General features: G+C 48.4%; 5 protein-coding genes across 5 annotated transcripts; 2 read left to right on the top strand and 3 right to left on the bottom strand.

The window, feature by feature from the left end:
- Nucleotides 1–71: 71 nt before the first annotated feature.
- TGAM01_v209225 (hypothetical protein) lies at nt 72–2,258 on the bottom strand (the record flags this gene model as incomplete). Its single annotated transcript, XM_018809492.1, has 1 exon — nt 72–2,258. One exon carries the CDS (start codon nt 2,256–2,258, stop codon nt 72–74), a length of 2,187 nt encoding a protein of 728 aa, XP_018657276.1.
- A 792-nt stretch (nt 2,259–3,050) lies between these two features.
- TGAM01_v209226 (CAIB/BAIF family protein) lies at nt 3,051–4,876 on the top strand (the record flags this gene model as incomplete). Its single annotated transcript, XM_018809491.1, has 2 exons — nt 3,051–4,283; nt 4,340–4,876. The coding sequence occupies 2 exons, from the start codon at nt 3,051–3,053 to the stop codon at nt 4,874–4,876; spliced, it is 1,770 nt and encodes a 589-aa protein (XP_018657275.1).
- A 155-nt stretch (nt 4,877–5,031) lies between these two features.
- Nucleotides 5,032–5,820, bottom strand: TGAM01_v209227 (hypothetical protein; the record flags this gene model as incomplete). The annotated part of the gene is made up of 1 exon (XM_018809490.1): nt 5,032–5,820. One exon carries the CDS (start codon nt 5,818–5,820, stop codon nt 5,032–5,034), a length of 789 nt encoding a protein of 262 aa, XP_018657274.1.
- A 2,102-nt stretch (nt 5,821–7,922) lies between these two features.
- Nucleotides 7,923–8,459, top strand: TGAM01_v209228 (hypothetical protein; the record flags this gene model as incomplete). Its single annotated transcript, XM_018809489.1, has 2 exons — nt 7,923–7,982; nt 8,037–8,459. The coding sequence occupies 2 exons, from the start codon at nt 7,923–7,925 to the stop codon at nt 8,457–8,459; spliced, it is 483 nt and encodes a 160-aa protein (XP_018657273.1).
- Nucleotides 8,460–8,860: 401 nt separating this feature from the next.
- On the bottom strand, nt 8,861–10,640 carry TGAM01_v209229 (isotrichodermin C-15 hydroxylase; the record flags this gene model as incomplete). Its single annotated transcript, XM_018809488.1, has 5 exons — nt 8,861–9,023; nt 9,094–9,260; nt 9,338–9,652; nt 9,709–10,497; nt 10,554–10,640. 5 exons carry the CDS (start codon nt 10,638–10,640, stop codon nt 8,861–8,863), a joined length of 1,521 nt encoding a protein of 506 aa, XP_018657272.1.
- Between the last annotated feature and the right edge of the window lie 3,159 nt (nt 10,641–13,799).

A 13,799-nucleotide genomic window follows, 5' to 3' on the forward strand; every position in this document is an offset into this window, starting at 1 on the left:
TAGCACTTGCCTGAGAGATTGCTCTCTCCATTCCATTTAACACGGGGAAAAAAAAACTGCCAGCTCATACATCATACATCCGTACTCATCTCATCCTTCCCCGTAAACACCTTGTGAATCCTCCTACTCACAGCCTGTCCCACAGTCCTGTCCGAAACAGCACCGTCTTTATTCGCACTCTTCCGCACGCCCTCCAATCTCAGAGGCCCTCCCTGCTCAAGCCCAGTCACAAGCTTGCTCACCGTTTCAAATTCCGAGACAATACCATAAGCTATCGGAGCCGTGACGCGCGCAATCTCCTGCAGCATACGGACATACGTATCGCGAGCATCGTCACCCGTGCGAACCTGTCCGCTCTCCATGCAAAAGCCCGCCGAAGAAGTCAATTTTTCGCGCAGTTTCTTGTACGGAATGGTCGAGATGTGCTGAGTAAAGGCAACAATCCACTGCGCAGTCTCAAGCGGTGCGGCGGTGTGGTGAATCAATACTTCATGCTCGACTTGTAGCTGCAGCATGGCGTCTTCGACGATGCTTTCCGATATGTACTCCTCGGCGGTAGCATTGTTACGGCGTCTGCGGGAGGCTGGAGTAGCTTCCGGAGCAGCTTGATCCTGTGCACGCACTCCAGCTGCGAACCTGCGGTTTCGGAGGTTGCGATTCTTCCTCATCCAAGGCGTTATGCCCTCGAGGATGTAGATGAGTTCGTGTCCGGGGAAATGTCTCTTGACCTCTGACACACTGGAGTCTAGAGTGTCGCTGACAGCCATTTCGACAAACTCTTCTGCTGTAAGAAGAATCAAGGCATGCTTTTCAGGTATGATCCGCGGTGGAATAGGCTCCCAACGCCCCATCTCTTCGTCAAATCGACTGGTAACCTTTCTCCGCCACTTGAAGGCGTTGGCGACAGGGCTTTCCCAGGTAGTATGTTCGACGCTTAATCCGTCCAACATGGCTCCCAGCTGGACCTTTAATCCCTCGGTCACGCTCGATGGTATGACCAGTATCATTTCAGGCGTTGAGACCTTCTTGTCTGTGCGAACCTTGTTGACTTCAGCCAATGCAGCAGCGCGCTCTTTTTCCAAAGCTTTGGCTTCTTTGAGCTGCTCCTTTTCCAGTCTCTTTCGCTCCTTTTCGGCAGCTTTGGCAGCAGCTTGGGCATCTCTGTCACGCGCCCTCTGTTCTGCCGTCTTTGCTGTGGCTGTGGCTGTTGCTGTCGATCGGGGCCTGCTGCTTCTTGAAGTGATTACATCGCTTTGAGAGCGACGAATGGGGGACCGAGGGCGGGGTCTGACGCGAGACAAGTTGAAGTCGGCAATGTCTGGAAATTCATCTTCGGATGAGTTTGCTGAATCCGAGTCGATACTAATAACTGTTGGCCCAGTTCTCTGTGAATCACTCAGGGTCTTTTCCTGAGGTGGCGCCCGCGGAGGCTCTTCTGGGGCCGAGCTTGAGATGGGATCCCAGTGCTTGCGTTTGCGGGAATGCTCCACCACTTCTACAGAAACTGCTCTGCGTGTGGGGATTTTGGCGGGCTGCAGATTGGCATTTTGAGAGCTGATGAATGGATCCGAGAAGTCATCCACGTCTATTATCGTATGTATGGCTGTAGTTTGCTCCTTTGGTCTGTGCGGTCCGCGTGAGGGAGGTGGTAGCAGAGGAAGTGGTGAGCTTGCAAAGGCATCAGCAAATTCGTCGGCGATGGTCGTTGTATGTTGTTCTGGCTTTTCTGGCTTTTCTGGCCTCTGCTTTGCACTCGTAATAGACGCCAAGAGTGGAGAGCTGGCAAATGGATCAGAGCCCAGGGAGATTTGAAGAGGATCCTGAGTTGTAGGCTTTGGTTTATGAGGCCGCGCAGCTGGAGCACCTGCGATAGAATGGTCGATGACGTTTTGCTGAGGCCTCGGAGCATCTGGATCCAAAGAGCTTGTAAACTCTATAGGATCAAACTCAAGACGGTTTTGCCTGTTGGACGTGGTGCTGAGAAAGGGAGGCTGAGCCGCTCGAGGCGGATCTACAGCTGCTCGAGGTAGTGGTGACGTCGATATCCGCAATCGCTTGGCGTTTCTCGGACTTTGGCCAAGTAATTCGTCGTCAGGTACATCGAAGTCTGAGGAGACAAAGAGCTCTGGTGAACGAAGCCGTCCATTGTGATCTTGGCCTATGCCGGTGACTGTGGAGGGCGCCGCCGTTTCTGCTGGGCGACGTAATGTCGGCAGAGGCGGACTGGATGAGACGAGATCAATCACATCAGGCGCCATGGCGATCTAATAGCTCTGATTCCCAACGGCAGTCGTTCAAGGCCGAAGCCAGCGAGACTGCCTTGCCATGCCGTATCTTGTCGCCCTGCAATGAGTCCAGCAAAGATTCTAAGCAGTTCGCTTTTGCTGTCAACACGCGAGGTTTGGGCTGGAGACGCGATTCTCGCTTCGCGCAGAGTCGCCAAATCACGTGTCAGTAATTGCTTATGTCATCAAGGCCTGTTCCCACCATTCTCAGGGAGAGTTGATAAATGTTGCAGCTCTCGGAATATGATTCCTTTTCAATTATAGTCGATGCCATGATTAAAATGCGGCGATGAGTCCGAATGTTGTGCTGATTCTAAATACGTGATTGACATCTGGTTTCCTGATTCTTCAGCGCCAATAGGCCTATTACACCTTTAGCTACTCCACAGCTCGTAATTCCGCCCGGCTCTACGAAGCAGATTCTTTTCTTACTCGGGTTTCAGCGCCCTTCCCAAGGTTTTAGCGCCCATAGAGCAGCGCTGAACCTGCTTCAGGGCCCTTCCGGAGGGCGCTCCGCCGGCTGCGGACTCCACCCCGAGAGGTGATCCCAAAGTGGAAATCGCCAGTTGCTGCTAAAGCGGTAATCGCTGTGAAAGCCATGAATATGACTTGTAGAAAAGTATATAATGAGGGATCAATCGCCATTGCTTAAGCCATGTTTGTTTAAGAAAACTTCTCTTCAGATAGATAGATTTCTTCTGTCGAATGCGTCGTTGTTTGTCACTCTTTAATCTTGCTGAAAGATACAAGCGCAGCTACTCCATCATGGGCTCAATAACCATCACTGGCAATGCTGCTGCTGATGCATATTCCGTCCCGTTGGCCGCAAACAAGGTATTTGAGGACGGCATCATCTCTAATCCACTCATAGCCAAAGATCTCCCGCCAGAGATCAAGAATAAAAAGACCAAAATCACCTTTACTGGATCTGCAAATCCATCTCTGCCCGTCAACTGGAGACTTGCAGAAGCTGTGTCGTCTCTCAAGGCACTGGAAGCAGCTTTAGTGGACACAATACTCCAGCGCCGCTACAGCCTGGAGCCTCATCAAATCACCATCAACACCGACCATGCGAGCCTCTTCATCTTTTCTACTCTCCTCTGGACCATCGACCCTGTTGCCGGAGGCGAGAACATCAGCCCGAACAGCCTCCGTGAAGCAAATAAGAATCTCTTCAAATATTTCCCCAACTGCGACAAGCATCGCATGAACGCTTCCACGCATCGCAATCTGGCCACAAACATCTACAGATGCGCAGACGGCCGCTACTTTCAATCTCATGGGTCTCTCAACCCGACGCCTACGCTGCTCAATGTTGGCCTTTCCGCAGAAGCGGACAAAGACACGAATGTTTATGACTATGCTGTGAAGCCATTTCTCGAAGCTTTTGGCAACGTTGACAGCGAAGCCTTGCAGCGAATTACAGATGAGACGCGACAAGCAGGCACCATCTGCTACACCACCGAAGAATTTCTTAACTCGGACCATGGAAAGGCCAACGCGCATGTCGGGCTCTGGGAGATTCGCGAGACGGCAAACGAGTCGCAGCGGCCCTGCTGGTGGGACACACCTGCGTCTCAGTCAGGCGTTTCTCGACCCCTTGCTGGCATCAAAGTCGTTGACTTGACACGCATCATCGCCGGCCCGAGTATCACTCGCAGCTTGGCCGAGCTAGGAGCCAGCGTGATGCGCTGCACAGCACCTCATCTACCTGACGTAGTTTCTCTCCAAGCAGACCTGAATTGGGGAAAATGGAACTGCAGTATTGATCTCCGAGAGGAGGGTGATCGGGAGAAACTGAGGTTGCTCATTCAGGACGCCGATGTGGTCGTGCAAGGATATCGTCCCGGTGTGCTTGACAAGTATGGATTTGGTGAAGACGACATCATGAAAATGACTGAGCAACGATCCAAGGGCATAATCTATGTGCGAGAGAATTCGTACGGCTGGCATGGGCCTTGGAAGGATCGAAGCGGATGGCAGCAGGTTGCCGATGCGGTTAGTTTTGACGCACTCTCTCCCTGAAAAACACAGAAGTCTAACATTGCTTCTAGAACACCGGCCTGAGTTACTCCTTTGGACGAGCCATGGGCCTTGATGAACCCGTCACGCCCATCTTCCCGCACAGCGATTACTGTACCGGTGTTGCGGGCTCTTGCGCAGTCCTTCTCGCACTGCTGCGTCGCGCCGAAAAGGGCGGTTCTTATAGCGTCGACCTCTCACTGAATTACTACAGCACATGGCTTATCCGATCAGTCGGAACATATTCCCCTGAGGTGTTTGACAAAGTATGGGCGGAGCATGGCCGACCCGTCTATCGCCACTGGCACAACAATGGCGTCTCAGCGCCTGAAACTGTGAAGAGACTCAAAAATGGCCCGGCGAGTGAGAGGATTCTGCGCCCGGAATATTTTGAGGACAGACGCTCGCCGAGTGTTCTTGGAGAAAAGGCGTTTCGAGCGGTGAAGGGAGTAGCGGATTGGGGCGGTGTTGTTGATTTGAGATATAATGTTGGGACACGAGGCAATGGGACTGACGCGGCGAGATGGCCAGATGATTTGACACAGGAGGTGGTGCAAGAGCTGGTGTGAATTGGCATCAACTGATTCTAGATATGAATAGATGGGATATACGTGATTGATAACAAACTATGTATAGTAAATGACAATTATGATAGCACTTTGTCCAACGCCGTTGAAGCGAACAAGGCCATGCTGAATGTTCCCAGAAAATCATCAAGCAGCTCTCAAGAACTGTGAATCCTCACTCGCAAGATGATCCCCCATCCAGTCCTAGTCTCCCAGATCCCAAGCTCGTTCTCTTTTCTGAAGGTGATCTCTTCTGCTCTTGTAGTCATCGTCACTCTTTCCACAGGTCTCTCTTCCTTTGAAGGAACATTCTGCGGCACCTCTTCAGATCTTTTGAACAACCCCCGAATACCAGACTTTTTGCTGCTGCGTTCTTTGGCAGCTTGTCCATCTGTCGAAGAAGAAGCTGGACGCTGAGGTTGTAAGTGCTTGGCAAGCCGAATCGCTGTACTTTCGCTTTCCCACCACAAAGCTAGGCTGTTCTCATCATTGTTTTCATTACGGCTACCAGATCCCTTTTCGGACGGCCACTGTTTCTTGTCGTCATTGACATCTTTCTTTTTGCCCTCGCAAATGCGAATCAGCGTCCTGTATTCCCCATCTCGCTTATCGTCTTCATCATTGAACTTCCAGCCATCGCTGACCGCTGCATCGGGTACTAGAATCGCCTCTGCAAGCCTCGGCGTCGGATGTATTTCAGAAATCGACGATATGAATTCCTCCACATGTGGGTAGATGATGGATAAGATGTAGCTGTCGCGATCGTCTGTGAGTGAGGCTCGGTAAGCCTGCGACGCGGAGATTTGGGTCCGAAGATTGGCCACGTGCGATGAAAAGAGCGATGAATAAGATTGAGGGTCTGGATGCTGGGCTGAGGTGCTGCTGGATGCATTTGCGCTCGGAGAGTATGGAGGCGGAAGATCGCCATCGTCTTGGAGGTGGTTCATGGCGAAGAAGCAAAAGAAAGCCCGCTATTGTTAGATGGAATTCGAGATGTTTACACTGATGATGGAATGCAGATTCAAGGCGAGATTTATTTCGTCTTTGTCAAACAGCCCTGCTTTTGGGGCTGAGAGTCGTTCAGGTGAGGCAATTAGCGCTGTCGGAATCTGCCTTTTTGAGAAATCCGCCTTGAAATAAATCGCTAGCAAACATCACTGCATTGAACCTCCTGCAATCAGCCTAACGAGGCGTAGTGTGACTACTGCCAAGAGCAACAATCGCACTGTATTCTAGCCACTACTTATTGTACTGATACTCGAAGGCGTTTCTTTGAAGTTTCGGCGCTTTGGACAGTTTTCAAAAGTAGATGACCAATGTGATGCTATGGATTAGGCCAGTACTCGTAGATACTAGACGCTTGCATGGGGCGTATTAAGCGAACATTTACTCCAAATGAGCCGTAGTGGCTTTGGGGCAACTTTATCATCTTAGCCACGTCCATCCAAACTTGGCCTCCGAGTATTTAATACGAAGAGTAGATCTTGAATCCACAAAACCAGCCGCAGCATAATGTGGCGTTCTTTCGAGATGTTCTTCTGGTGTAGAGATCATAGGCTTACATGCACTTGGCGTAGCTGGATCAGGTAATGCCTAGTATAGCTTTCCGTAGCTCTAGATTTGCATTGCAGATAGGTGATAGGGTATACAATTTGACGTCTTTTTGCCTCTCGCAATTGAGGGCTTAGAAGGGCACATTATCTGACGTTCATCATTCATACCTCAACTTTGCCCTTATATTCGTAAAGTATGCGCGCTATTATAGCTTTGATCTAGAAACATTTGAGGCGGAAATTCGCCCTAGCTGAGCGCGCCACCAAGCATCCCCTTTGCCACGCTAGATAATCACATTTCACATTCCATGCCTTGGCCCGACAAATTGGTTGGTGCGATGGAATTGTCTAGTTCTACTGTTTGTGCACAATTGTACATAATGATTCGCACATTGTTGATAGTTGGCGGGAATAACGCTATATAAAACGTAGGTATGGACAGTGTCTTGATCTAGAGAGAGCTGGGATCTTAGAAAAGCTCGCCAGCATCGGCACCTTATCTAGACACTACCTACCTTCAAGTTAAATAAGCCCTCAGCTTTGCCATCTCAAGGGAGACCCAGACATGTGGTAGCTCCCACATAGCAACTTGATATGCAGTCTTCTGTCTCAGACTGTATCACTCTAGCTCGACCATTTGGTTTCACGGCCAAGTTTTTGTATATCCTGAAATGTTTCAGGTTCGAAGTGTAAAAACCCAACAAACGTAAAAAAATGGTATCAAGCTGTCATATATCGACATTTAGATGTGCTCATTCCTCAAGACTGAAACATGGGATAGAATTACCAACATGTCATCTACCATTTCTTCTCAGTCAAGTTACACTCCGTACCTCATTCTAGAACTTTGAGACCGATTATACTTCATTTTTCTGAGCATGCTATGTTGAGAAGCCTAATTCGCCGGAACCTTTGGTTTCATTTTTCTTACATTGTAAATCGCTTGATGTCAGGATGGGTAATGCTATGTAGTAAACGAGAAGAAGCCATAAAGCCTCTGCCTATATTTAGCAAGCCTCATGGCGGAGCTGCTCTTGTGGAAGCAGGGAATAAAAGATCACAGATCATTTAGTACAGCATATCCATTCGAGCTTGTATTCAGATGTCTCACATGAAAAGGATTGGCTGAACTAGTCGTGCGATCGAGTCAAGATTTTAGAGTAGACCTCTGCGTATTTTTTTTTTGCTCAGCATTGCTACACTGGGCTCCTAATAGCAAATGCCTACAGCTCTAAAGCTGATTGTCTGAGAAGGGATCGACATGCCTTAGAAACAGACGGGAATGGCTTACATGGAATATCATTGCGCAATTAGCTTCTATGTATGCTATACTGGAGCAATACATAGCTCATGATGCACTGGATTTACGAATGAGACTTGAAGTATATAAAGCATCTATATCGCCCTTTCCTCAGACTCATCAGCCATCACTAAATTTTTATACTACATACAACAATATTCCACTTTCCACTGTTCAAGAGTAACCACTCGCCAAAATGAAGACTGGTGCCATCATTCTCTCTCTCCTTGCGGCCACTGGCCTTGCAGTTCCCATGGTAAATCTTCCATACATCTGTCCGTCTTGACATTTGCTAATATACCTCAAGGAGCAAGCTCAGCAAGCCAACGATGCTAAGATGATGGATCAGAGCAACATGGTGCAGCAAATACAAATGGCCGCTGACGGTCTATTCGACCCCCCTCGCAACGGTAACGGCAACATCATCGGTGACATCTTTGATACCGCTGCTTGTATCCTCGGTAGTTTCGTCGGCGGCCGCAGTTGTCCATCACGCATTCCAAGTAGCACTACTGTTAACATTACTGGCGATGATCACCATAACGACAACGCCAACGTCAGCACGAGTGCCTCGTACCAGTACTCCTACTCCACCGACAGCGATGGAAACTACCACATCCAGATCAACCCCGGCGGCAACAAGTCCAACTGCACTTATACTGTTTCCAAGGATGATGCTGCAGTTTTGGCCAACACCATCAACCAGCTTGCCACCAAGTGCCTCAGCAAATAAGACTCTTGATAAAATGACGCTCTTCTGGTGGTGGCGATGGTGGTGGTGGATTCTTTACTTCAATGGAACCTTTTTAGATAGTCAATTCAACTGACCTTTTTCCACTCCAATATTATTTTGTTGGAGATCATACTACGATGCCTCTTATCTAGCCTCTCACTTATTCGCGGCTTCAGTACTCCCTCTATTGGATGCCGTGTATATAATGATTGCTAATTTTGTGAAACAAATATTTCTCGTTGAAGGATAGAGCTTCTGGAAACTACCACGATGAGTGCCAAGCTATTTATCTGCTATCAACTGCCAATCTATTCCATTATCAACTAATTAACCATTAATTACAATTTCCAATTTCCTAAATAGATACAAACATCAGAAGTAATGACAATACTTGCACATCTTTACTCCACCTTACGAGGCGTCAGATAGACATTCACCTCGCCCTTTTCCCACAGGGTATACGACCTGCCTCTTTTATCCCATCCCTCAGTACCTTCAGCAAGCGTAATATCGTACTCCAGTATCACCCGAGCTAAGATGAGACGCATTTCGGCGTAGGCAAGACTGTTGTCGCATGTTAGCCCATGGCATCTAGCTTAGGTAGATGAATGTGCTTCTCCCAAATGATACTTACTTTTTACCGATACAATTGCGAGGTCCCGTAGAAAATGGCTGAAACGCATCTCTCTTGTCGTCCTTGAATTTAGGGTCGCCAAGCCAGCGCTCTGGAATGAAGTCCTCAACCTGCGTCCAGTAGTTTGGATTGTGGTACATTGGCCATTGCCAAACGTCAACATGGGCCTAATAACCACGGTCAGATTTTGTTTCATACAGATAGATAACAAAATAAATAATGGCAGGATAAAGGAAAGACATACACTTTCTGGAATAAATTCACCAGCAATCATACCACCTCCCTTGGCAGTATATCGTGGCAGGCCCCCAGGAACAGGCGGGAAAATGCGCATCGACTCGTCCAGCACTGCCAACATGTACGATAGATGCTGTACACTGGTAATGTTGACATCTTCTGCGCTTTTAAAATTTGATCGCACTTCTTGGGCAAGTTTGGCTTGAACCTCCGGATGGAGGCCGAGATAGTAGGCGGCTGCGGATAATGCCGTGGCTGTAGTTTCCGAGCCCGCAATGATGAGAATTACGGCGTTTGATGCAAGCTCTTCGAAAGAGAGAGACTAGATATACAAATCAGACTTTATTAATAAAACACGTTGCAATCACTTATACTTACTGATCCATTACGCTTGGCTGTCATCGAAGTGATAAAGTCGGGGCGATCCGAGCCGCTGTCGAGACGCTTCTTGACTTTCATACCAGATAATTGCATGTTTTCAGCGAATCTGCCAGCAATGTCCTTAGGCATGGCGAATCTTTGGAAAAACTTTGGGGCAATTTGAAAGTATCGTATCGCCGCCATGAAGACGAGGTTCTTGACAGACTGGAAGATGAGCGAAACCCAAGGGTGGTAATCGGAGTTTTGGAGACAGTCGAATGGCTCGCCAAAAGACAAATCGCCAATGATGTCGAATGTGGTGAAATTGAACCAGCGGACCATGTCGATTTGCTGCGTTCCATTGCCGCAGTCCCGTTTCAGTCGATCCATCAGCTGGTCGATGTAGCCGCCAATGATGGGCTCCTGCTCCAGCATCGCTTGATGAGAAAATCCATGGGCCAAGCTCCGTCGAAATCGCGAATGGTCCTCGCGATTTGCCCCGATGATGTTGTGGACATTTGGGACTCGGCGGATTGGGTCTTTGCCGTGCTCGGGTTGTCCAGCCTTGCGGTGGCCGCGCATGTCGTTGAGGGCGTCTGGGTGATTGAATGAGAGGAAATTGGGCGCCACACGAACAATGGGCCCGTATTTGAGGTGCAAGGCGAGTATCTTGTGGTGGCCTTGGCCGCCGGTCAAGATGAGAGAGTAGGGGATGAATGACATGGCCGCGAGTTTGGGGCCGGGAAACCTGCGAAGTGGGTGGAAATAGAGATTGTAAATGCAATGCCAGGCAGTGTAGCCAAATCCCTAGAGTGACTCTGTGAGACAATGAACAAGTTGATGATGTGGTGATGCCAACTTACCAGTATCAAAGCAGCGAGTGGAAGACCCCAAGCCATCTGCCTTGGGGAGACGGTGGTGAAACCGCCATGGTCGACGAGGATGCCCATCTCAGAATGCTCTGAAGTTTACAGTCTCTTCACAAATGGCCCTTGAGATACAGGAAGAAGAGGGGTAATGGAAGCAATGATGGGCTCGTATGTCAGTTTCTTGAGCGGCCACCAACCATTATAAGTTATGGAGCAGAGTGTTACATCGTGCCGTCACATATGGCGTTGGTTGATCTCTACAAGGCATAAAATGAGCAATCACTTCACTGCCCGTCGGTTGAAACAGTGCATTTCCCGATCTCATATGCGGAAGACAGCCTTCCGCGCTCGGAATCTTTGATTCCTGACACCGGGTTTCGTCGTTTCTTAGAGCCTTTGCGCCGTGCCATGTCTCTCGGGAGTTTAACCGGCGATGGTAAGGCCCTAGAAAGGAGAATAAAACGTTGAAGCTCCGTTGATCCGTGGCAACTCCGAGGAGTTTGAGCTGCAATGTGCTATTCTATTTGAACAAGGTAACGTCAACCCCCTTTGTGGTCCATGCAATGCAACCCCCATGGCATTGATGGGCAGGCGTTAGCTGATGTGGAGCAGGAGGCACAAGGGCGTATTAGTTGAAGATGTGGGTAGCTGTTTAGTAAACAAGGGGGAATGGGACTTTATCGACTCAAGACTATATTTGCGGAGTTCGAACCTCTGATACCCCGGAACTACTATTTGCCAAGTCCGCAAACGGCTGCTGCTTTTGTGGCACTGCCACTCTTACTACCATGAAAGGAGATTCGTGCGGCGGATTCGGAGAGTAGGACAACTACCGAGAGTAGTAAATAATAGTTGAAATGCACTAAGGATATACCGTAACAAGGATTAGAGACGGCAAGGCGGGAAGCCTACTCGATGCGCGTATTTCTGACCCATCCCTAGTGAGAGTACGTTTTACTGTTGGGGATATGTCCCTTCATATTCTAGTAGGTAACTTGCTGTAAACAACAGTCGAGGCTCTAGGAGTTATTCGCGAATTTCTTCATCTCACTGGCAACTCTGGCATCATTCAGAAAAGATAGAAGTGCTCGCTTGAGCAACCTAGACGCACAGTATATATAGTATTTCCAAGAACGGCAAGCTATAGCCGTTTCCCCCTCTTGCAGTGCATTAGGTGTGGTAACAGTAACCAATCAGGCTGTTTGAGATTCAAAATCCCGGACTCTCCACTAAAATAAAACGTCTACAGCAGCCGAGGCTAATCGATTTAGACGACACAAGAGAGGAAAAGTGATGCCACTCGACATGTCTGTCTTCCATACGATCATGCGGCCGCATCTCAATTAATACGACATACTACTTGTGGCTACAAGATCTTGGCATTCTCGGAATATGAAATTGGAAAATAGATTCGATGAGGAGCCCTTGACTTGATCGCAAAACTGGGGCGGAAATCTGTCTTCCGATACATACAAGGGTGTGGAAAATTGGGGTGGGGAGCCGCTGTATGCATTGATGATGTACAGCATTGGCGCAGTATATACATAGGTACACCTACATAGTAGCATCGGCTTTGATGCCAAGAGACGAACTTTTGAGTTATCAAGGCATTTACGTACTGGCGTTGCAATGACCTGAGACATTCCAAGAGAATTGTAGTAAAAATACCTCAGTATAAGAAGAGAATAGCCTCCGAATAAGCAAGCCAGTCTCGCATTCTCTCGTTTGTGCACACTGTACCACGTCTGGATATTGCCTTGTAAAACTCGATTTTGAGTATAGGGTGAGGTACCCCTTTTAGCCTCACATGGGCACAGATTCATTCATCTTTTGCTTAGTAAAAAAAGCACAGTTTGTTCTTAGGATCCTAGCAGGACTAGGTTTTGCCTCGCAAGCTACTCCAAAAAACATCGCGATGCACACAGCCTATCCACGGGTACAAAACTAGCATTCCAGGTATTTGACCTTGCTCGTCTCACAGTAGAACAATATATTAGATTGAGAAAGGTACACCACCGTATACTCAAAGCAGAGTTTTGCGCGGTAACACGGTACTAGTATTACGTACGTATGGCCTCCTGGCCTATGTCTCCAGCGAGGGCCACGTTAACAATTGTCATGTCCCTTAAAATCCTCGCCTCGTCTGAAATAGAATTTTCTTTTGTAAACTGTAATTTTCTTGTTGTATTTTGTTTTATAACGCAAGATCCACAGTTGGCTCATGTGTTCAGCGGCGCTTCATACGCCTCGCCGAGAAACCCAAAGCTAATAGTACTTCATTTATACTATGCGGACGTTTGCTTTTCTTCCAAGAGAAATTGAGTTTGAGGTTGTATGAATACGCGTCCATCTATCCACAGACAAAATATGGCTACTAGGTACCTATATATATGCATATATCCTGCCTCGACTCTCAGCTATTTTCTCTGATCCTGGTTCTTACCGCTCCTGAGCATCCAATAAGTAGATTTCACCAATAGACTTCAGTTGTTGGCTGAAATAATACATAGCGATGCGTCTGACGTACTTTCTCGCTGCCGTTCAAATCGGCCTTGCAGCTGCTTTACCGGCGCCCGATTCAAGCACAGCAGATATGAACCCGACCAACAATACAGTGACGGACATGTCTCGCTTGATCCCATGTGATAAAAAGACTATCAAAGTATGCTCATCTCTTCTATCTCTTCCATCTCTAGAGCTGCCGTGGCTTACAAACTCACTTAGAAATACTGCAACAAAACCTGCCCTGCGTGGTGCTCCGTCGCCTCCCCCAAATGCTGGACCTGCGTCGCCGTATGTGCAGCAGCCCAACACTATTGGGACGTTCATTGCAACGACAAGCTGGGCAAGTGCGTCCGCAAAGGCGAAAAGTGCAAAGAGGATATGCAAGAGTGCTTATATGGGAAGATCGAGGACTGCTCCAAGAAGTATTCCAAATGTATTCAGGCGGGGGAGGTGTGTCAGGGCCAGCTGGATACTCTTCAGGAGATGGGCACAGGCGTCGTCGTATCGGAAGGGACTGAGTTTGGGAAGAAACGTGTCGTTTGTCGGATACTTTAGGACGAAATCGAATCCGGGAAAAAAGGCGGCTTTGCCTGCTCAACTGGGGCATAGACACGACGACTTAGTGCTAGGAGAATCAATGACAGGTATCCAGGCTCATGTATTCGTAACTGCATGTACTCCGTATATATCGGGTAGTATTCTAGAATATTTTCTTGCGCCCTGCTCCTCTATGCC

The sequence above is a fragment of the Trichoderma gamsii genome (assembly GCF_001481775.2).
Source record: "Trichoderma gamsii strain T6085 chromosome Unknown Scaffold_43.2, whole genome shotgun sequence".
In the NCBI taxonomy this organism is placed as follows: domain Eukaryota; kingdom Fungi; phylum Ascomycota; class Sordariomycetes; order Hypocreales; family Hypocreaceae; genus Trichoderma; species Trichoderma gamsii.